General features: G+C 42.1%; 3 protein-coding genes and 1 long non-coding RNA gene across 4 annotated transcripts; 1 reads left to right on the top strand and 3 right to left on the bottom strand.

Moving 5' to 3' along the window:
- Nucleotides 1-20: 20 nt before the first annotated feature.
- Nucleotides 21-4,714, bottom strand: LOC104960042 (putative ATP-dependent RNA helicase DHX57; the record flags this gene model as incomplete). Its single annotated transcript, XM_010787990.1, has 10 exons — nt 21-90; nt 197-330; nt 1,494-1,618; nt 1,734-1,929; nt 2,300-2,421; nt 2,515-2,708; nt 2,802-3,676; nt 3,844-4,050; nt 4,138-4,482; nt 4,605-4,714. Coding segments are annotated over 10 exons (2,367 nt in total), but the record flags the coding sequence as incomplete, so codon positions are not given.
- A 14-nt stretch (nt 4,715-4,728) lies between these two features.
- On the bottom strand, nt 4,729-5,611 carry LOC104960041 (uncharacterized). Its single transcript, XR_799947.1, has 3 exons — nt 5,585-5,611; nt 4,941-4,974; nt 4,729-4,814 (listed from the first exon to the last, which is right to left on the bottom strand). It is a non-coding gene; the product is annotated as an uncharacterized lncRNA (long non-coding RNA).
- A 221-nt stretch (nt 5,612-5,832) lies between these two features.
- On the top strand, nt 5,833-7,868 carry morn2 (MORN repeat containing 2). The gene is made up of 6 exons (XM_010787989.1): nt 5,833-6,069; nt 6,178-6,210; nt 6,281-6,331; nt 6,412-6,515; nt 7,030-7,166; nt 7,568-7,868. The coding sequence occupies exons 1-6, from the start codon at nt 6,063-6,065 to the stop codon at nt 7,668-7,670; spliced, it is 435 nt and encodes a 144-aa protein (XP_010786291.1). The 5' UTR covers nt 5,833-6,062; the 3' UTR covers nt 7,671-7,868.
- Nucleotides 7,869-8,231: 363 nt separating this feature from the next.
- Nucleotides 8,232-21,029, bottom strand: LOC104960039 (striatin-interacting protein 1 homolog). Its single transcript, XM_010787988.1, has 12 exons — nt 19,698-21,029; nt 18,256-18,321; nt 18,115-18,178; nt 16,836-16,907; nt 16,551-16,625; nt 16,095-16,192; nt 15,361-15,487; nt 14,144-14,244; nt 12,921-12,987; nt 12,643-12,747; nt 12,069-12,273; nt 8,232-10,785 (listed from the first exon to the last, which is right to left on the bottom strand). Exons 1-12 carry the CDS (start codon nt 19,970-19,972, stop codon nt 10,535-10,537), a joined length of 1,506 nt encoding a protein of 501 aa, XP_010786290.1. The 5' UTR covers nt 19,973-21,029; the 3' UTR covers nt 8,232-10,534.
- Nucleotides 21,030-21,257: the final 228 nt, after the last annotated feature.

Here is a 21,257-nt window from a genome sequence, read left to right as displayed (position 1 = left end):
CAAATACTTGTCGGGACGAAGCTGCATGTACTTACCCGGATTTAGAGATAGCGTCTTCAAGGAAAAACTGGTCGACGGGGAAGGTACGACCTGAAGAGAGAGAAAAGTTGAGAAAAGAAGCAACCAATGGAAGGAGGTGTCCTATTTGAACATGTATTACGCATATCTGAAACAGACACCACAGCTGGGTTACTACCTGGTATGTGCACCGTGGGACAGTTGAAGAAATACTCAGAGAAGAGGTTGGCATTAAGTGTGGCGCTCATCAGAATGATCTTCAGGTCTGGCCTCTGCATGATCAGGTCTTTTAAAACCAACAGCAGGAAGTCACTGACAAAGAGAAGAGGAAATCAAGACCAAGCAAACCGGTTACAGAGAGTCAACATGTGACCTGTAGTGGCATTGACCCAAAGACACATGTTGAGTTGTATACACTGTTGGAAAGAGGAGATTCCTAGCTTTCTGATGATATCAGGATTCTTTTTGTTCTCCAAATATTAAGCTAAATATGTCACATTATATAATGACTGTCACCGAGTCATCATTTTTGAGAGAAAGGCCTTCAAAGTTTCCTCCACCGGAATCCATCGATCTGATTGGTTATCAGCAAATTATCAAAATACTCGCGAGTGTGTGTTTGTGTATTTTTGCGTTTGTTCGTATTGTGTTTGTTTCCCGGGGAACACCCTCTCGAGAAACACCGGCTGTTGTTACGCCTGCTGTGACGTCAAGTTACTCCGTTCTCCGCTTGTATTTATGCCGTCACAAGCTTCAAAGTTCTATTTATCATGTGAATTTGCCGAAACAAGTTTAATATTCTGAATGCCAAGACTTTGTAGATTTGAAATCAGATGAAAATCAACCTGTAACGGACCCTGCCGTGTTATCTATGATTACTCTACGCCTTGCATTCATAATGTCAGCCGGAGGGAGGGGGGGCGGCGCTGCGGAACAGCAGGGTGGCGAGCGAGAGCTGTCTTCTTCCCTTTACACGCTTCAAACATGTATTTATCATGTGATTTTGGAAATGAAAGTTTCATATTCTGAAAACCAAGACTTTGTTTATTTAAAATCAAACAAAACCACCCGAACCAAGAAAAACAATTTTTTTACATAAATCCACGTTTATTTTGAAATGAGCCGTTTGCGACTTCCGACTGATTTCGATAGAGCGGCTCACATATTATTTGCGACGGTCATGTATGAGATAAATGAAATTTAAAAAGATTTTAAGGGGAGACAAAACAGGTTTTCAGAATTGCTATGTTCGAATATGCAAACGAGGCATTATCTAATGTTACCTTTAGGTGTGTTTAAATAAACTGAAGTAGGGCCGAACTCAAATGTGGGATTTGGAGGTTTTCTTTCCAGTCGACTGAAAGACAGAATGTAATGGTCTAAATGAAAAGTGTCTCCCCATAAGTGTCTGCTCAGATGCATTCGGAGGAAAGCCTACGTTCTGCACCCTATGTGAGGGATTTGCATAATCTCACCTCTCCTCTGTTCGCTCGTGCACCTCATCCACAATGACGTGCGATACTCCTTTGAGGTCTGCCTCGCTCTCCAGTCTCCGCAGTAACACGCCGGTGGTGCAGTACAGCAGTCTGGTGGCAGCCGACTGAAAAGAGACAGACGCATAAAGCTACATATAGCTAGGAATCATACGCAACACAGAAGTCCTGTCTGGAACCTTTGGCTAAAAAAACGTGCATCAATTCAAAATGTGGCCGTACCCGAACGGTCTCCAGGCGGATCTGGTAGCCCACAGAGTTGCCGAGATTCTCCGCTCGCTCCTGCGCCACTCTCTGGGCCACAGAGATGGCAGAGATTCGGCGTGGCTGAGTACAGATGATGTTCACCACCTGATCTGCCGGACCCCCTAAAGAGGCGTCCAGAATGAACTGAGGGATCTGAGTGGTCTTACCACACCTGCAGAGAAGTTACAGAACAAAAACATTTAACAGAGGCATAGCAGGTGTATGAAGAGCTTCTTGATATTCACCAGTTATTTGCATCTTCATGGGGTTTTTAATTGATGTATTTTTAAGTATTTCACATATGTACAACATGGAAGGAAAGAGGTTGTTACTTAATAAAATATCATCATATTTTAAAGGTTATACAATTTATTTTAATGCACTCGTCAAAAAAGGGGTATTTTGCATGTAAGCTTTAAGAGTGGTGAAAATCAAATATCCAAAATAATTAATATTTCCACATACTAGTATTACATTCGTTTGTAATAGCATTTTCCTGATCTGAGTCCTTGTGAATGGGAACAATGAACACCGAGACCCACCCAGTCATCCCGCTGACAACAAGCACCTGGCACCGCTCCAGCAGGTCCAAGATGTTCTCTTTTTCGTTCCAAGCGGGCAGTTTCCTCCTCTGCTCCAACATGGACCTGAAACGCCCCGATGACTGAGTGGACAGAGGGATGGAAGGACGGCCGTGAGTTATCCCAACATACATCATGTTGGATAGAATACGTTATTACGATGAGTTGTCCTTTACCTGCTTCTTCTTAAACTCCCGGCACAGCTTGCCATTTTCTTTCTGCATGTTGTCGATCTTCATGTTGTGCTTATTCACCATCTTCTTCCTCAGGTTGACGTAACTCTCAGTCTCGACTGGAACGTCCTCCTCATCGTCGTCCTCGTCGTCCTCGTCCTTCTCATCCAGCTCCTCCGCCTCCACTTTCTCTTTCACTTTAAAGACAGAGATAGGACTTCAACTCTTACACACATAACTTATAACGCTGAGTGCAAAACATTTAGAATAAATAGGGGAACTCGTCTCACAATCAATGTGTCTCTGGTTGGTAGGTGGTGCTGTCCTCCTGCTGTTGGCACTACTACTCCTGCTGTCCTCAGTAGCGTTGCTCCTCACGCTCTTACTCTTTGCTATGGGAACAGAGGGTCGAGGGAGCACCAGCACAGGCGGAGGCGTGCTGTATTTGTGATGCTGGACAGCCAGCAGTTCCTTGATGGCAGATTCATCTTCACACATTGTGATCAGGGTGTAAACCACAGGTTCGTTGCTCTTTGCTGCGGCCAACGCTTCTGCGAACAATTTCTCCGTCACGCTGAGCCTCCCCGCGGCCCCCAAAGACACATCGGTGGTGCTGAAGGCGACTATTGGTGCCTGAAACGGGTAACGGTTTCCTTTGGGAAAACGCACCTCTAGTTCATACTCATTAGAGGAAAAGCTGCTGAAGCCAGGCTGGCTCGGGCCCTGAGAGTCTGGGGAGCCTGATCTCCCTTTAGTGGGGAGCTGGTGCTTGAACTTGCATTTGTCCCCAAAGCGACAGCCTTGCCCTTTCAAAAAGAACCGGCAGACATCTCGGATGTGGACGACTCCGTCACCACCTCGACCATGCCTGCCATTCTTGGCTGCATTGTCAGAGAGGAAGGACAGGTCCAGGGTTACAGTCCACACTGTATTGGCAATGCGCTCGTTGAAGCGCTCACCGTAAATGGCAGCGAGAGCCAGAGCTTCTTCCTGCCTCTGGCTCAAACACTCATCCCTAGGCACCACTTCAAGGCCATCAGGGGAAACAGCTTTCTGGCCGTAGCGCTCACTGAAAATCTGGAGGAGGAGCTTTTCCAGAGTGGACCCAAATTCCCCTCCACTAGCCTCCAATGCCTGCTTGCCACGCTCCCTGTCAAAGCCATACCTACAGAACAGAACAATAAGAAAAGAAATGTTTAGGTTTATTAGGAGTCAATCGTTTAGCTGTATCTGAACCCGTTTTCCTAATCTTCTCCAAAGTTAGGTTCTTAAGAGCCCAGCAGCAAAACACTGGCTTCAGATGAAAAGCAGGATAACAAATGTGTTCACTACCTGCAGAGTTTTCCTATGGCGAATAAGGAGAGGACAGGTTCAGGGGTGGGCCGTTCCTCATCAGACGACTCGGTCAGATACACCGGGCTCTCTGCCTTCTCCACAGGCTCATCAGTTGTGGCCCAAAACTGGCCCTCGTCACGGTGGTCCAACTCATCAATTTCCTCTTCATCCTCTTCTTCTTCAGAATAATCTGAATCAGATTCACTGAGGCAGATAGAATGATATGATTACTTGTGGAATGGAAAAGGAAAACTATCGATATAATTGATATATTTAGTAGAATGTGCTTACTCGTATGGCTCATCAAAGTCCCGGGTCTGCAGATTCCGCAGCAGCTCCTTGAGTTGTTCTTGGTTCTCAGTAGTCATGAAGATCTTCTGCATGGGCATGGTGCTCATCTCCGGCCGGACGCTGTCACCTGGCTTTGGGCTTGTTCGGGTCCTCGCCAGGGACCTTGGGAGAGGCTTGCTGCTGCTTTTCCCACGATCTCTTCCTCGACCTCCATCCCTTCCGCCACCACTGCTTCCGCTACCACGACCGCCACCTCTGCCCCCACCACTGCTACCACCTCGGCCCCCGCCACCTCGGCCCCCGCCACCTCGGCCACCGCCTCCACTGCCCCGTCCTCTACCAGGTCTGGTCATTCAAGAGAAAGGGGCGGAGAACAAGAGAGATTAGGGTGAAAAGGGGATTCAGCTGGAAATGAGCAAACTATGAGAAAGTTCAAATCGGATCATTAATTCCTTTACGTTACATACCTGCTTGGACGAGAGGGTCCGGAATCAAGACTGAAATCATCACCGTCATCATAGACGCAAGCTCCTCCTTTACTTCCACCTCCACCGCCACCACCACCACCACCACCTCTTCCTCCTCCTCCTCCTCTTCCTGCTCCTCTTCCTCTTGGCTTGTTAAACTTCCCCCCTCCTCTGTTAGGCTGCCCACCTCTTCTCCTTGCATTCATTTCTCTGTCAAAAGACATACATAAACACATCCATCACAGATGACATATTTGGAGCAATTTGCCTTAGAATTATCATCAACAAAACATTCTGGATTGCCTAAAATATACAGCTGTTACACAGTGTACTCACGTTCTGTTATTGTCCTTTCATAGTAGCAAATAATCTGTGAAGAGAGACATTAAATGCATCGTTTGAGTAAAATCTTCTGGTATACAATAATCCTGGACGAGCCAGAGAGAGCTGCTAGTTGCGATCCCGGGCAAAAATCTACTGTACATCCACTGCAGTGCACAGAGCAGCACATCGCTGTATGCTGGGTGGCTCGTTGTGGCACTTTAGTTCAAGTGCGAGCAATGAGATGGTGACTGACACACAGCGCTGGTGGCTACAATTATGCAACCAAACGGAGCATGCCGACTTAACAACCCAACAAAGGCAAAGTCCATTTACCCTCCAAGCCTGGCGGACTGACAACGTGCTTGGATAGCAAGTTATGAAAGGACAACATGTAGCTGGTATTAGCAATAACGTGGTTTTGTGTCATAGTGTGGCACGTCAGAAAGTAAAGTGCATCAAGCTTCCACTAGCTAACATGCTAACAAGCTAGCAAACTCACTTCTGGTTTAACAAGCTAGCAGAGAGAAGCTTTCTCATTAGTCAATACGGATGTATTTAATGCTAAAGAATATCCTCAATAATTTCATGTTTATTATACGGGATAAAACACATACATACTTGAAAAAACTTTACTTTCATAACTAGTATGGACTAACCTGAGGCTGCTGTTTCGACCGGTTCCGACCACCGGTAGCCTGCTTCTCTTTCATTGGTCTAAAACTCAGAGGTCAAAGTGTTCTTCCGGTGTTCAGTCACAAGGAAATAAACAACAAAATGTTATATTTTAATTAATATTTGGCGGTGGTTGGACTAAAATTAAAAGTTGAATTTCCTATTCAGCTAAACTAAATTTTTATAACAATAGTAAGACTGTTTATGAAACAACAGAGCTGTTAAGAAGCCTGTTATGTTCGGGATATTGTAACTATGGCAACTGCAGTTACAAGCTAACAGAAAACGGCGACAGGGAAATAAACAACAAAATATGATATATTAATTCATATCTGGAGACGGTTTGACATTTTTTGGGGTGATAAAGTTAACTAATATAGCACAAAACTTTTTTTTTTATTCAAGTTTTTTACTTTCCTCATCCCTTCGCAGCGTTTTCTGTCGAATCTGATAACATCTCTTATGTCTGGTGGGTTTGATTGTGAATAGTTTCTATTAACACAGACCCAGCACACACACATTTCCTTTTGTCTTGACAGTTTTCTGTCTTATTCTGTACTTTTTTTTTTACTTTCAGACATTCAGGAAAGTGAAGATGTTAAAACTCAAGGTAAATATTATAGTTTCATACCAGCACATTCTGTTCAGTTAAGGTTCTTAAAGTAACTTTTTGTTTACAGGCGAAGGACCTATTAAAGTATCCTACATTTTTCCCAATGGGGACAAATATGGTGAGTAATAACTGATGGCAGATCCAAATGTACAATACAGTTACATAGGTGTGTGTCAGTGTCTCTTCTCTTCTCCACAGAGGGGGAGTGCAGCATGTGTGCAGGTGTGATGATGAGAAGCGGTACCGGTACACACACCTCCGCAGGGGGCATCATATACACAGGAGAGTGGCTGGAAGACAAAGTATTTACTTATTTTGATGTCTTACTTAAGACTTGATGGTTGTATTTGCTATGCTTCATGCAAACCCACCATATTTCCTAAATAGAACAAAACACATAAGACTTGTGTGGGTCTCTTTGTATTTGTTTTGTGTCTCTTTTTAGTTTTGTGACTTTTTGTGGTTCTTTTATGTCACTTTCTTTTCATTTTGTTTCTCTTTGTAGTGTTTTATGTCTACTTGTGGTTCATTTTTGTCACTTTGTATTCCTTTTGTGTTTCTTTGTGGTCATTTTGTGTCTCTTTGTAAGTGTTTGATAAGTATTTAGTTGTCTGTGGTTGTTACGTGTCTCTTTTATGCTTCCTGTGCCCAAGTTTACAATCCTCCTTGTTGGTACGTTTCTCTACGAGTGACATTTTGCAGTTGAAGACATTGGGGCCCTGACACTTTCGACCCTTAAACCTGCGACTAATAGTCCAGTTCAGCAACCCATCCATGTCTGTGGTTAGTCACACATGAACACTCTCTTTCTCACAGATGCATAGCAGAGGGACCCTGAATCATCCCTCTGGAGCACTCTATGAAGGAGAATTCAAAGACAACATGTACCATGGCACGGGAAGATATACCTTTCCAGATGGCTCTACTTACAAGGGTCCCTTCAACAAGAACAGGTAAGAGGCACTTACACATACTGTGTAATCCCTTCATTTTTTTCTAGAAAGGGCCATGTACAAATGATTGTTATCTGGCACTGTGTCTAATTTATAAGCAGTGGTTCGGGTTAGCCTGTTTATATAACCAGAATAAAGCATAAGATGTCCCAGTTGTAGATTCCAAATGTACTAAGTGCCTTAGTGACGATAGTTTTGACGTGCAGAGTTTTACAAATTAGCCCCTTTAACCAATTTCCTTTTAATTTCCACTTGAGTAGTTTAAAAACTGCATAGAACATCTTATTCAATATAGATAAGTCATTTAGGTTGGGATATATATTTAGACCCAAGACATGGTGTTCAAGTAATGTTATTTACCTTTTGGCTACAATATCCAATGTGAGATTTTGTGTTTCTAGGTTGGAGGGAGACGGGGCGTTCACTGACACACAGGGACTGGTTTGGACGGGGGAGTTCCACGGGAAAGCAGCGCTGGGCCTGAAAATGCTGCACAACATTTAGGCAAAACATCATTGTACTGGAATGTCTGAATCACTATATGATCTACATTCAAATTAAATTGTATAGGAAAAGACTCATCTAAAAGTACTTATTTTTTCTGTACTTCCTTCTGACAGAAAGACCTGTATTTCTGCAAAGAGCTTAAAGGGGCCCTATCATTTCATATATGTATTTTTTGCCTCTACTGTGACATATTTACATGCTTTAATGTTGAAAAAAGTATGTATTATACCTCATACTGCCTGTGCTGCAGCACCTCTCATCACCCTCTGTCTGAAACCAGACAGCTAGCCTTATAATAAGCATGTTTGCTGCAGTTATTTAATTGCTTTTACCATACTGTATATTGAAGGATAAAAACAGGGCCTTTTTACATCATTACACCACCAGCCAAACACAAAGGGGGATATGTTAACGTCCCCTTTCACACAGCTGTACCCGCTCTAGTGGAACATTTGCCTGAGGAAAAGTGTGACGCGAGTGTGGGGTCATTTTGACCTTCTGTGTTGTGTGTACAAGCTGCACAACTCCATCAGCCAATAAAAACTCACTTCACCAAAAAACTCTTCAACATTATTTAATAAGCAACTCTCAGTGTACTTTGTCATTCTATTAAATAATGCCTCTATGAATCTGTAATTGCACATACCCCAGAACAGATCCAGTATTTTATTTTTTTCAAGACTATACAGATATGGAAATGTGTGTAACAAAAAAAACACAGATACTGTAGTAACACCCATACAATGCGTAACACCCCTGGTAAAATACAGTACCAGATACAAGAAACAACTACTTTCATTGATTGTACAATTTTCCTGTAGAAAAAAAACATTTTTTTGTATTGCAAACCTTCAGTGGTTGAGTGAAGGAAAAAAATATAATCATGGAGGCAACGACGATGAAATAAAAAATGGCATTGAAATTTGGCACAAGATACAAAAAAATACATCCCAACATGAAATGTCGCTGACATGAATACAAACTCACGATGAGTTATTGTGTAGTACATCCTGTGCAGTATATGTTTAGTGCTTCAGGTGTATTTTCATATACGAATGTGATGATCAAAGTGTCTTCATCACTACATGTCATGAGCTAGATGATGGCAAGGAAGCTTAAAAACTTTTGCAATATATTATCTCCATAAACCTGAGAATCTATTTAGTACAGAATAATATTTTTATACGAGAAGAAACAAGTACACTTTTCTAATTGTGCTGGAAACATCATTAGACAACAAAAAAGAAGCCATTCCACACATTTAAAATGTGACCAGGTACAAACAGTGGCCATGCACATAGACAAAATCATTGTTCTCTACAGAGCTAATAAATGACTGCACTTCAATCTGAACCGAGTGTGAGTGACATGAAAGAAAGGCGACCATGCTTTTTTTGTTTTCTGTGCTTCAGTTTTTCAGAATCTATCCAGAGCTCCGAACTCTGGAGCCCCGCTTTAGGTAGTTAGACGTAAGCGACATATACAGTGAAGACGAATAAGAAAAAACAGCACCATTATTGTGTCAGCTGTGTAAGCAAAGGGTGGCAACGTGCTCACCAAGGCCACCACCAAGGAGGACTGTGGGTAATTGTGCTGTTGTTCAGAGGGGGGTGGAGTCAGGATTGTTGGTTATTCTGATCATTAATGAGGTTTGGTTAGCTTAGCATGGTTCCATATAAAAACTCAGGGTAGTCCCCATACTCAGAAATTACCCTTTACAGGTGACTACAAATGTGAGATCTCAAATTTATCCGAATAATATTTTTCGATTTTAAAAGAGAAAAATACTTAAAAAAGGTGAAGTTTTTGGGGCAAATGTGCATCTTGTAAACCAATCCAGCGCACAAAACACCCCACTGTTTTTTCTATGGGACCATAACCATTCTTAGGTTTGATAAGTGAATCCTGGATGACATCAGTGATTATAGATTTGTGATTTCTGGATTTTGAAGTCCCTATTAGATTTCTGGAATATTAACGATTATATATAAGTTTCTATTTTTAAAAAGATATCAGATTCCTGCAGAAAATGTATATTCGGTTTCCAACTTCTTCCTATTTTCATGTACTATTTTTTTCTTTCTTCACCTACATAATTTTTACATTCACAAACAAACCCATACACTAACAGCTGGTATATTTCTTGACATATTATGTAAAATCACTAAGCCATCGGTGGAGATAGATCCCACTTCTACGTTTTAACCATGAAAATCCCCCTGTGGTTTTTCTTCCAAAAAGGCCCTTTTTTTTCTATAAAATGCTTAAGAAAAATCCATCAACTACACCCAGATACCTACAGTAGGCTTTGTGTAAAAATTAAAAAAAATAAAAACCGATTAGAAATCACCTTAATTGGCCGCACAAAATTAATAGGAAGCAATTGTCAAAAAAGCACCAACGTTTTAAAAAGGGGGACATATAAATAGACAAAGTGGTGACATAATTTGTTCAGGGGGGGGCAGTATAACTGGCCGTCTCCTGCTACGTCTTATTAGCTGCTACCTCTGTTCTTGCCTGTCCGTGTGTGTTCACAGTAGTCATAGGCACATGTTAACATCGAGTGTGTGTCTGTGTGTGTTTGGCTCACAGTAGGATGCTCCATTCATTCGTCAAATTTCCCTTCATCTTCCATTTTTCTCTCAAGCCTGCATAGCCTGTGTGATGGCTTCTCCATCTCTAGTTTCTCCATCTCTAGATTCTTCCCCCTCCCCCATTCCTCCATCACTCATGTGAAGTATAACCCCCATCCCTGCTCCTTCCTCCTTCTACTTCCAGTTTTGCAGTAAGGAAACACCCTAAAAACACCTCCAATAGGCTTCACCTCTCTCTACACCCCGCCCCCCACTCCCTGCCCTCCATCATGGATTCTGCAGCAGCCCCTCCCACTGGATGGGCTGTGAGAAGACCTCCCTCTCCAGCCACATCTCGTAGCTGTAGTGGAAGTCCTCGGGCAGCTCTACCCTCTGGCCCAGCACGCTCTGCAGGCAGTTGTCCACGGGCGCAAACTCCCAGTTCTTGTTCTTGTCGTAGCGGCGGCTGTTGAACTTCTCGATGCTCTCCCGCAGCGCGCACTCCTCCGCCTGGAAGTCCCAGGGACGAGCGTCGATATCTGGGGAGGAAGAAAGAGAAGGGGCATTTTTAATCAGTGGTGTAAAGTAACTAAGTAGATTTTGCTCAAGTATTGTACTTAAACACTTTTGAGGTACTTGAGGGTGTCAATTTGTGGCTCCTCTGTACTTCTACCCCATTACAATTCAGAGGTAAATTGTGTACTTTAACTCCACTACATGTATTTAGTTACTTTGAAGATGTAGTTAAATGATGTGAAATAGAATCAACACTTAAATAACACTTTAGTTACACCCGGAGTAAATTCACAAACTACCCTGCAGTATACAAAGTCATTAAAACTAGCTGCACCTAATAACACTTTAATGATCAATCATTAAAAAACATATAATATGTAGTATTCTGAAATGGGCCAATCTGCATATGCATACTTTTGGTACATTTTTGATGCAGATACTTTTCTACTTTTACTTGAGTAACATTTTGAATGCAGGACTTTTTCTTGTAACAGAGTATTCCTACTTCTGCTTTAATTAAGTAACAGATCTGAGTATTTCTTCCATCTCTGTATTTAATTAATGTTTAAATCTTCACGTTTTCACCTCATATCTATCCTTTACCTCACCTCTTTGCCTCCCCTATTCTCTCCATGTTTTGCCTTCTATCCACCCTCTCTCTACACACTAATGCTGACAAGATCACTTGCACTCTCACGAGGGCCGGTGACCCTGAAAAAGTCCTCCTTTTCTCTGTTGCTATGGCAACATAATCCAGGCTGTTCGCCAATAGCTGCAGGAGCATTGCATTTCACACACGCATGGTACATACATCCATACAGACAGGTACTTAAACACACGACACCACTACCACTAGGAAGGAAATAGGAATATGTACTGGTATTAAATATGGGGTTTACAGCGCTACGGCTAAATGTGTTCTTTATACTGCAGTCTGTGTTTTATTATCAGTTATGTGTGATGGTAAAGGAGGGCTGGTGGGAATAATTATCTTCAAGCCCGTTTTATTTATCAAACCTCAAGAGAGGCCAACTGGGTTCAAGAGAATACATAAATTAAATCTGCACTTGATTAATTATGGATGATGAAATAAGCTTTGCACCATAAATGATGAATTAGGGCTGTAACAAAGAAGAGCATTGCATCTGTTTTTTTAAGAAAAGGTTGATGAAAATATAGGGGGAATATGGTTAATAACACCCTCCCACTAAACTACATTTCTTGCAATGTGATCCCTCATATATTCAAATTGGTTCTTTATCTAATCTTAAAGTGAAACACTTTATGACTGGCTGTGGTTATTTACCGTTCCCGTAGGCCCAGTCGTCGTTGAGCCTGTGGCGGACCTTCTGATAAATGGCCGACATGGTCTTCATGTTGCTCTTCCTCCACTGGCGGCCCAGGTACTTGGTCTGGATCTTCAGCAGCTTGAGGACGTAGAGCTGCATCATGGCCTGCTTCACCTTCAGAGCTCTCTTCAGGATGGGGGCCGACTTGAACACCACCAGCATCTGAGAAGGGAAACAGTGAGGAACATGAGGGAGCTGATTTGGAGGCATACTGTGAACACAATGCCCACCCAGGCATGAAGACCTTTTTTGTGTAACACACCAATATCAAATGTACACCGATTGGGTGTTCTGCACTTTTACGATTCCTATTATTCAATGAATTGTATTTTATCTTATAGTTATCTAATTTGATATCTATTGTTTCCCTTACTACAGTATACAAAACTTTGTGCTGCATTTATTTTATGCAAAGTACTTCTAACTTACTAATAATTCAAAATATAACACAATATGATTCATTAGACTCATTAGGATGGGTTTATTTAGGCAGTAGAGATTCCCAGTATGAGGTTTTGCAGAATGCCTCACCATCGTCCTGGAGTGTTTCCACTTGGTCAGCTTGTTTAATATTCTCAGCAGATTGATGCATGAAAACAGGTTCCTCCAGCAGAACTGGTTACTGTCTCCTGCTTCCTGAAACCCCACACACACACACACACACACACACACACACACACACACACACACACACACACACACACACACACACACACACACACACACACACACACACACACACACACACACACACCATTACTAAATGACCTTTATCCAGTGAGGAACAATCCGCTGTCCCGCTGACTCACCAGGCTCTCAGCAGTGAGCTCAGGCATCTCATGGACCACACAGTTAGGGAAGTCCAGCACACATATGCTGCAAAGAAAAAAAAAAGACTCGTCACTTTTCAAATCTACCTACCAAATCTACTGTACCTAAATCTGTCAAGCCTTCTAAATGGTAAATGGACTCGATTATATAGCGCTTTTCCAGTCTTTAAGCGCTTTGACATAAACAAGTCATCATTCACCCATTCACAAAAAGGCTGGGGCTGCCATGCGAGGTGCACCTGCTCAAGGAAACTAACATAGGCCATGCCATCGGGAGAAATGTGGCTTTAATTTCCTTGCCCAAGGATACATCAACATTGACTACAGTGGCTGGGATCTAACCCCCAACCTTATGCTGTTAGACGACCTCACAGCTAGTCGGCCTTGACTCTGGTTCTTTCCCTCCCGAGTATAAGACTCCGGACACCTATTTTGACACTTATGCTGCATTCAATTGGTGTTGGCATAATCGTAAGAATCTAATCCCTAATAAATTCACATGAATGATTCTCCAAGTTGGAATAAGACCTAGGAAAGTCCCTTACAATGTTTGTACACGACTTTGCGATTCGACGTCATGTTATGCAGAAACATGGCGGACAAAAGTACATTTGTGTTGTGTATGAGTGAGTTATAAAATGGTTACATATTTGTTTATTCACCCTGATTGACACGTCGGGAAAGGAAATATGTGAGTGAAGTTGGAGAATTTAGTTGTGCAGCAAAAACGTCTGGGACCAAATCACCTCTATATTGCAAATGTCACGCAAATACTGGAAGAGAATGCATTACAGTATAAAAATACAACACATCTTCTTTGTAGCGTCCATGTTGTTTCCACATTATTCCTTAAAGTAAACCTGTCAGAAGAACAATTTCTCATATCAGGAAATGGGATCTTTGGATATGCACTTGAATGCACCATTGAGGTTTTTTTCTTTAACACCTTAATTTCCTGTCATTGGGTTGCTGCTGTGATGCCATCTGTGCCACCTTCAGGACACCTGCTGGTTCCACACCAGGTTGGTTCTTAAACAAAACCCTGGTGCAGCACATATTTAAAGGAACAGTAGAAATACTAAAATGGCAGCCTTTTCTTACATAAATACTGGAAATGGAGGCACAATTACATAATGTCCCTGCATCTGTAAGCAATAGGAGACATGCAGTGCTTTCTGTGAGGCGAGAGTAACAGACCCTACCTGTTTTTGGCACTGATATAGGACATGATGTTCTGGTTGAAGAACTTAAGGATGAGTGGGATACAGTTGGCAAACACCAGATGCTGGGAGACAATCTCGAACTGCGGGAACAGAGGAGGCGGCAGCGTTGAAGAGTTAGAGTCTGGGAGACAACAACAGCAACTACAAATCTATTTGAATTGTTATATTAGCCCTTAGGAAGAAATAACACCACAGAAATAAAGTTTTGCACTGCTTTTAAATGTTTGGGATTCATAAAGGAATTTTGAGATAAAGGACATCTGATGGATTATTTCATTGATTGGAAAAACGCCAGAAGGGGAAATCTATATCTCAAGAAAGAATAGAAGACTGTAAAAATAATCCTGTAGCCGATAATCCTGCATCATTGATGAGTTTCCTGAGCGGGCGAAAGGTCAGGAATAAGGATTTCTATTCTTATGCAGAGGTTATACAAATCCTTCACCTCGTCCAAGACACTTTACTTAGATTAAAAACTGCTGATGGGTCATATTTCCGTATTTCATCGGCTGTGTTTTGTTCAAATGTGCTATATTTTACCTAGTTTTTCTGAGGATTGTTATGATCATCACATAAATGTTACAGTTCTCATAATACAGTGTTTGTGTCGTATCTAGACTCATTGATTTCTTCCCACTGCAGCTGCCTTCTACGTGCAATCTCCTTTTGTGGCAGAAGAGGGCGCTACAACTATAAGTGTGAGAAGGAATATCCCTTGCTAGCAAGAGTGAATTGGATAAAAATGATTTTGGATTTAAAAGATGATATAAGCGCCTAAAATGGGGCCAAATAATCCTCTTTGAATGTCTTCATTGAGATGAACCGTGAGGCAGGAGGTCGTGAGATGTTGGGGGGGGTGGAGGTCTAAAGGTGGGGGTGGAGAGGATGATTAGAGTAGGAAAGCATTGGAAGACTTGATGGGATAATCAGGTGGAGGGCGGTGGAGGTAGCATGGGGGGAGGGGCAGGGGTATGTGTGTGTGTGTGTGTGTGTGTGTGTGTGTGTGTGTGTGTGTGTGTGTGTGTGTGTGTGTGTGTGTGTGTGTGTGTGTGTGCTGGGGGAAGGAGATGGAGAATAATGTAAAAGGAGAGAACGGTGGTAATGTAAGATGCCTTTAGGAGGGGTGTGTGTGTGTGTGTATGTGCGTGTGCGTGTGCGTGTGCGTGTGTGTGTGTGTGTGTGTGTGTGAGTGAGACCTGGTAGATATGGTTGAGTTTGAAGTGTTTGAGGAGCAGCAGCAGCAGAGCAGAGATGGCCTTGACGATGATTTCCTTGTGGCGGTTCACATCAATTCCCAGCTTCATGCTCTGAAGGACTGTGATACTGGAGGGGGAGACACGCACACACAAATTGTAAGGCTTCTATGTCTCTAATAAAAACACATCTTTGTTCAGTGAAAGAAATATATAATGACACGGTATGCTCTCCTTTGAAAGCTTACAGAAGTCAAACATACAGACGCTGTTAGACAGGGTTGTGATTATTCTTAATTTGGACGATTTCTGTTCTGGTATTTATTTTACAACTAGCCCATATTCCAGACCCAAAACAAACCCTAAATAAATGCATTTCAATAGTATTTGTTTAGCCCAAAAATGGCAACAAAAAGTTAACTCTTGCAGATAAATAAAAAAAGGGATAAGGTCCAACGAGGCAGTTAAGATAAGATGTACTTTATTAATCCCAATTTGGGAAACATTTTGGTTATGGTTTGTGACAAATTAGAAGAAATTCTCTCCATGTGTCCCTGAGTTGTTACGATTCTGAGAATCAGACGACGCAAGGGCATAAATAGTGTTCTGCTCGAGAACAGCAGCTGTAAATATTGCTCAAATTCAACAACAAACCTGGTCTTTTATGTTCAACAGTCTTGTCCAAATGTGGCTCTAGATGTGTGAAAAAGATTTAGACGTGTTTGTTCAGTACTCACGGCATCTCCTCAGGCAGAACATCAGCCAAGATGTTTATGGAGTCCGTTTTGGCTTTGGAGGTTGGAGCTGCAGCCAGCAGCAGCTTCAGGAGGGCAATCTGACACGGGTAACAATAAAACATTTAACACCTTGACTGATATCTATATTTCGTTTTTTAACAGATCAAATTGTGCTTTAAATGATATAAGATTGCTGCCATGAAAACTTAACAGTGACGTCATTCTCTGGCTACAGGACATGAAAATATACCAAAAACTGTCATTTGATTATTTTCTCTTTTAGGGAGATAATGTACCACTTGAACATTGATCTGTTTGTTTAGAGTAGATATAAAGGCTTTCTTTAAACCAAAATAACACATTTGGCAGCAAGACGGTGTGAAAAAGGGGTAAAAAGTGTAAAAAAGAGGCTTTAAGAGAGTGAGGGTAAAATAACAACCATTGAGAGCCACTCACCACATACTGGGAGAGGTTAGGCAGCATGCCCAGATACAGCATCTCTGTTGGGGTCTCCTCCACCTCCTCCTCCCCCTGCACAACACACACACACACACACACACACACACACACACACACACACACACACACACACACACACACACACACACACACACACACACACACACACACACACACACACACAGAATGATGCTTACAAACTGTATAGAAGAATAGAATAATAAAATGAGTCCCAGTGTCTCGATTGGAAATATCAAAGCACAAAGAAGTGACATTACTGACCAGAGTCATCGGACACTGCTGCAGCTCGTCCTCCTTTTGGATCTGGACCTCTGCGATGGATACATATTTGTGCTGAAGGAGACGAGAAAACCATAGTTATAAAATATATATGAATGTATATAAATGTTTCAGAAGAGGTGTTGACTATTCATAATTATTGAAAAGAAGCAATTCTCCTAAGAGTACAAACATGTAAACGTTACAAATATATGTATATATATTTTAAGGAGTTGAATCCTTTAAACCAATGCAGTCCTGATCCAAATATTTGTTGGTTTTAAGAATTTTAACCCCTTGACTATACCAGATTGCGTACCTTCACATCGACTTTTATGGAAAATAAAACCCCAAAAAATGTGAATCTGAATTCTGTTCATTTAATGCTGGGGATGTTTCTTTAACGGCCCGTCCACACGGCGGCGTGCGTTGAAGCTTCAACGCTTCTGCCCATTCACTTTGAATGGGGTGACGTCACGCTTTGCCGAACTGCATTGTGGTTCCGTCGCTTCGCTTTGCTCGCGTTGCTTGCTTTGCTCGCGTTGCTTGCTTCAAAAGTTGAGCATAGTTCAACTTTTGAAGCTTTGACGGAAGCGTCAGCCAATCAAATCATATGCCAGTACAAGCTCTAGCCAATCAAACCGCGTGCTTGTGTATCCGGGGCGGGAGATTCATGTGATTGGCTGTTGGTCGAGTTTCAGACACGCCTGCCGGCAAGCTTCAACACACGCCGCCGTGTGGACGCTGCGTAAGACTTTACTAGGCATATGATTATCTACATTAATTTAATCCATTTGTATATGTTTGGGAGCAGGATGATTTTCCCCATAGGGCACATATGAAAACAAGTATTTTAATCTGGTGGAAAATAATAAATATGACAATTTTTGTGCTATAGATTAAAAGTCTGATATTATTTCCTGCTGTAATGGAAGTTCGATCTCTAATGCTCGGTTGCAGCGAGGGACATTTTGTCCTCAAGAGTCTGAGTGTATTTATTTTGGGAACACTCGTTATTATACACTCTTAAACTTTCCAAAAAGCCAAGGTCTCTAGTGAGACACAAGTGTTAATTAGCACTTCTAACTGGCACCCAGAGAGGCATTCCTCTTTTCTTAAACACTAAGTACTAATTTTGAAGTGTGATCTCAATGACGCGGGATTCAGCAGAAATAGAGTATTGATTAACAAACACTTTGAGTAGAGGAAAAGAAGAAGGAGAAGGACATTTGGTAATGGGACTCAGCGTATGAGCGATGTCTTAGAGGCGGATCATTCTCACCTGTTTAAGGGTCTTCACGCTCTCATGGATGGGTCTGGGAAGGCCCACCAGGGTGTCTGTGTCGCTGCAAAACAACACACAGTTACACCAGGAACCTGAAGAAGCCCGCGTATGTGATATTGTCTCAAATTAAATACCTACTTCCCCAGAGTGAAACCGATAAACTTGTTACGGCTGGTCTCCAGGAAGTGCTCGATGTCTTTCTCCCTGTTCACACACACACACACAGATTTTGAGAAACTAAACAGCCATTTTTCAAGTGAGCAGTCAGAAGCACCCACACAAACATGAAGAAGAGCAACATTACGCTTTCTAAAATCTCATCAGTCACACTCTGAGAGCCTCTTTCGGATCAGACCTTCATCAGCCCTGTGTGTTGCAGCACTCACTCCTGCTTAAGGTTCACGGAGCGAAAGACAGATATAGGTTTTGTGATAATGAACGGCTGATAAATGGACTGCTATAAATGATTTGTGTCCTCTCTCTGATGCATTATTCATGTCGCAGAGGCGGCACCCTGCGAGGACACCACACGACCCTGTGAGGAACACACAGATGGAGAGCGTATTGCGAGGAGAGTAAACTGAGAGATTTAACGTTCAAATGATGGCACAGAATCAAGATGGGAGACTGAGAACAGCTGCTAGCCGAATGGTGTAAAGTCCTGGCTGTGGGTGGGAGGTGTTCGCCACTCTATACTGGTCAGAATGGCAGAAGGCCAACCAATATGTGTATGTTTTATTCAGTGGCATAAGAGCTATGTGCTTTTAAACTAATAAACAAATCTGGCGAGGATCATTTTTGGCAGCTACAGTAATGGATCTGTTTTATTTATCATACAAATGTCTTACTTAAGCTGTTTGTAATGCCTGTTAACACTTCCTATCTGGCTTGGGCATTTAATAAGTAATGTAAACTGAAGTAAGGCTGTAAGGGGGTATTTATAAGCACTATTTAAACTTCAGGAAGAGGCATATAACCACAGCTTTTATTGTTAATGTATTGTTTTTGTAGGCGTTTACTTTTTTATTTCCCTCTCATTTGTTTTTCCATCTTCTGCTTTCCCTGCTGGGGTAGACTGATGTCTGAGCAATAACACAAACATAAATACATGATGTTTCCCCATATGAACAGTGTTCTCCCAATGGATCCTGGGGTTATTCAGGATAGGCTAAGGGGAAAGGGAATAAGGGAATTAACTTCCTTCCCACGACCCAGGGGGCCAAGTGTTTCCGCTGCCTGATGCTAAAAAAAGCTATTTGGGAAAATAAGGCAAATACAGAGAACTGACATTTTTTTGGACCAAGGGATTTCATTATCCATCCCAGGCAGAAAAACTCTTATTGGCTGTTTTCTCAGACTTATATGTATGTCATCCTCTCCATCTCCCCTTTTTAACACTGTCACTCTCAAATAAAGGCTAATCTGGCCATTCAAAAAGAAGGGTAAAGCACGCCCTAATGTGATTCCTCTACACTTGCATACACACTAACAAGAACCCTTCAAAGTAGACTATTGACCCTTGCTAACACACACATCTCATAACATAAGCTCAAAAACAGGTATGAAGACTGTGCATTAACCTGACTTTAGGGGCCCAGGGGAGGCCTTTGGGTAAGTTGACCTTCTCTGTGGGGGGTCTGAGGGGAGGTGGTGGAGGTGGGGGCTGGATGATGACATCACGGTCCAAGGGGTCCACCTCTCCCTCGATGCCGCTGTCCGTGTCCTCGGGGTCCTCCTCCTCGTCCCGGGCGTCATCGTTCTTAAAGGGGTCCCGCTCGTTGTACGTGTCCAGGCTGTCCTGCTTCACCAGGGGCTGAGAGAGAGAAGAGAGGCCGTCACATGTCAAGAGCCACATGACCTTTCGACACACCGCGGAGTATTAAGCTCATCCTTCATATGAAATCTAGTGAATTCTAGCTGTAAAATAGCAAAAATTACCCAAATCTACCACATGAACAGAATCAGCCCCTCAACAAGCAGGATCATGCTGTGCAGCCAAACATTGTTCGAACCCCCTTTAGTTTCAAAATACTAAATATGTTACAAATAATAAGGAAATATGTACAAAATGATGTATAACACAGTTTTTAGATTATTTAACTCATCATGTAGCTTCATTTAAGAGTTAGGACAATCCTATACATAACTGTGTGATACTGTAAAAATACTGTCGAATAAAGTCAAAGAACAAGTTAAAAAAAAATAGGGGTTCTTTTTACTATCCTGAATCGAAAGTACTGTACAGGAAACTATTTTTGATTTAACCTTATCAAAAAAAGGACAGACGACTGATTTCATATTGAGTTATAGCCATTGTTTATATGTAGTTGACATAAAAACTACTATTCGTCCATTAAATATCATGCTACTAGCAGGCGACGATTAGCTTAGCAACAACAGCTAGGCTGGCTCTGCCCAAAAGGTACCCAAAGCAAACGCAAGCAAAATGTCACATTAAACTTACCGCACATCTGCATTTCAAAACATACAGAAAAAATGCAAGCATGGCCCAATAAGGCTTAGATTTGTATTAAACTCTTTACTGGAAACAAACCCATGTCAGTGCCAAACATACATTCCCACACACAGTACCGCAGTTTTCACAATTTCTCCAATGAATGACTGTGGTAAAATTGCAAGCATCAGGCATGAGTCAGCGTTTCTGGACATTAGTCGAGCTTGTGCAGTCGATGGTGGCAGTGCTAACGCTGGACTAAGTGAGGAGTATAGTGAGAATATGGTGGGGAGGGAGGGAGGAGGAGGTGTTGTGAGCCATTCTCTATGGAGCAGCCATTCTGTGCTATGTGGGAGGTAAAGCTACGTTTTCCATCAGGGTTAGGGGACAACCGCTTTCAATGACATCCACGTGAGAGAGAGGTCAACTGAAAGAGAGAGTATGTCCATGATGATCTCAATTCTATGGTGGCAGAAGGGGGGAAACGTGTTACAACAACCCAAAACACACCCATTAGGAGAAACGCGCTGCACTTAGAAAAACAATGCTAAATCAAATATCACAAATGTGCCAAAACATTTAACTTTTAATAAACGTTGTGCTTGTTCGTGAAGTTGGTGACGATGTTATTTCTTTTGCAAGTGTTTTGGCACATTTGTGTTTTTTTATTTGCATTGTTTTTTAA

This window comes from Notothenia coriiceps, unplaced genomic scaffold (genome assembly GCF_000735185.1).
Source record: "Notothenia coriiceps isolate Sejong01 unplaced genomic scaffold, NC01 NC01_scaffold00031494, whole genome shotgun sequence".
Classification (NCBI taxonomy): Eukaryota; Metazoa; Chordata; class Actinopteri; order Perciformes; family Nototheniidae; genus Notothenia; species Notothenia coriiceps.
Note: the sequence above shows the minus strand (reverse complement) of the source record. Positions and strands in the feature narration are given on the sequence as shown.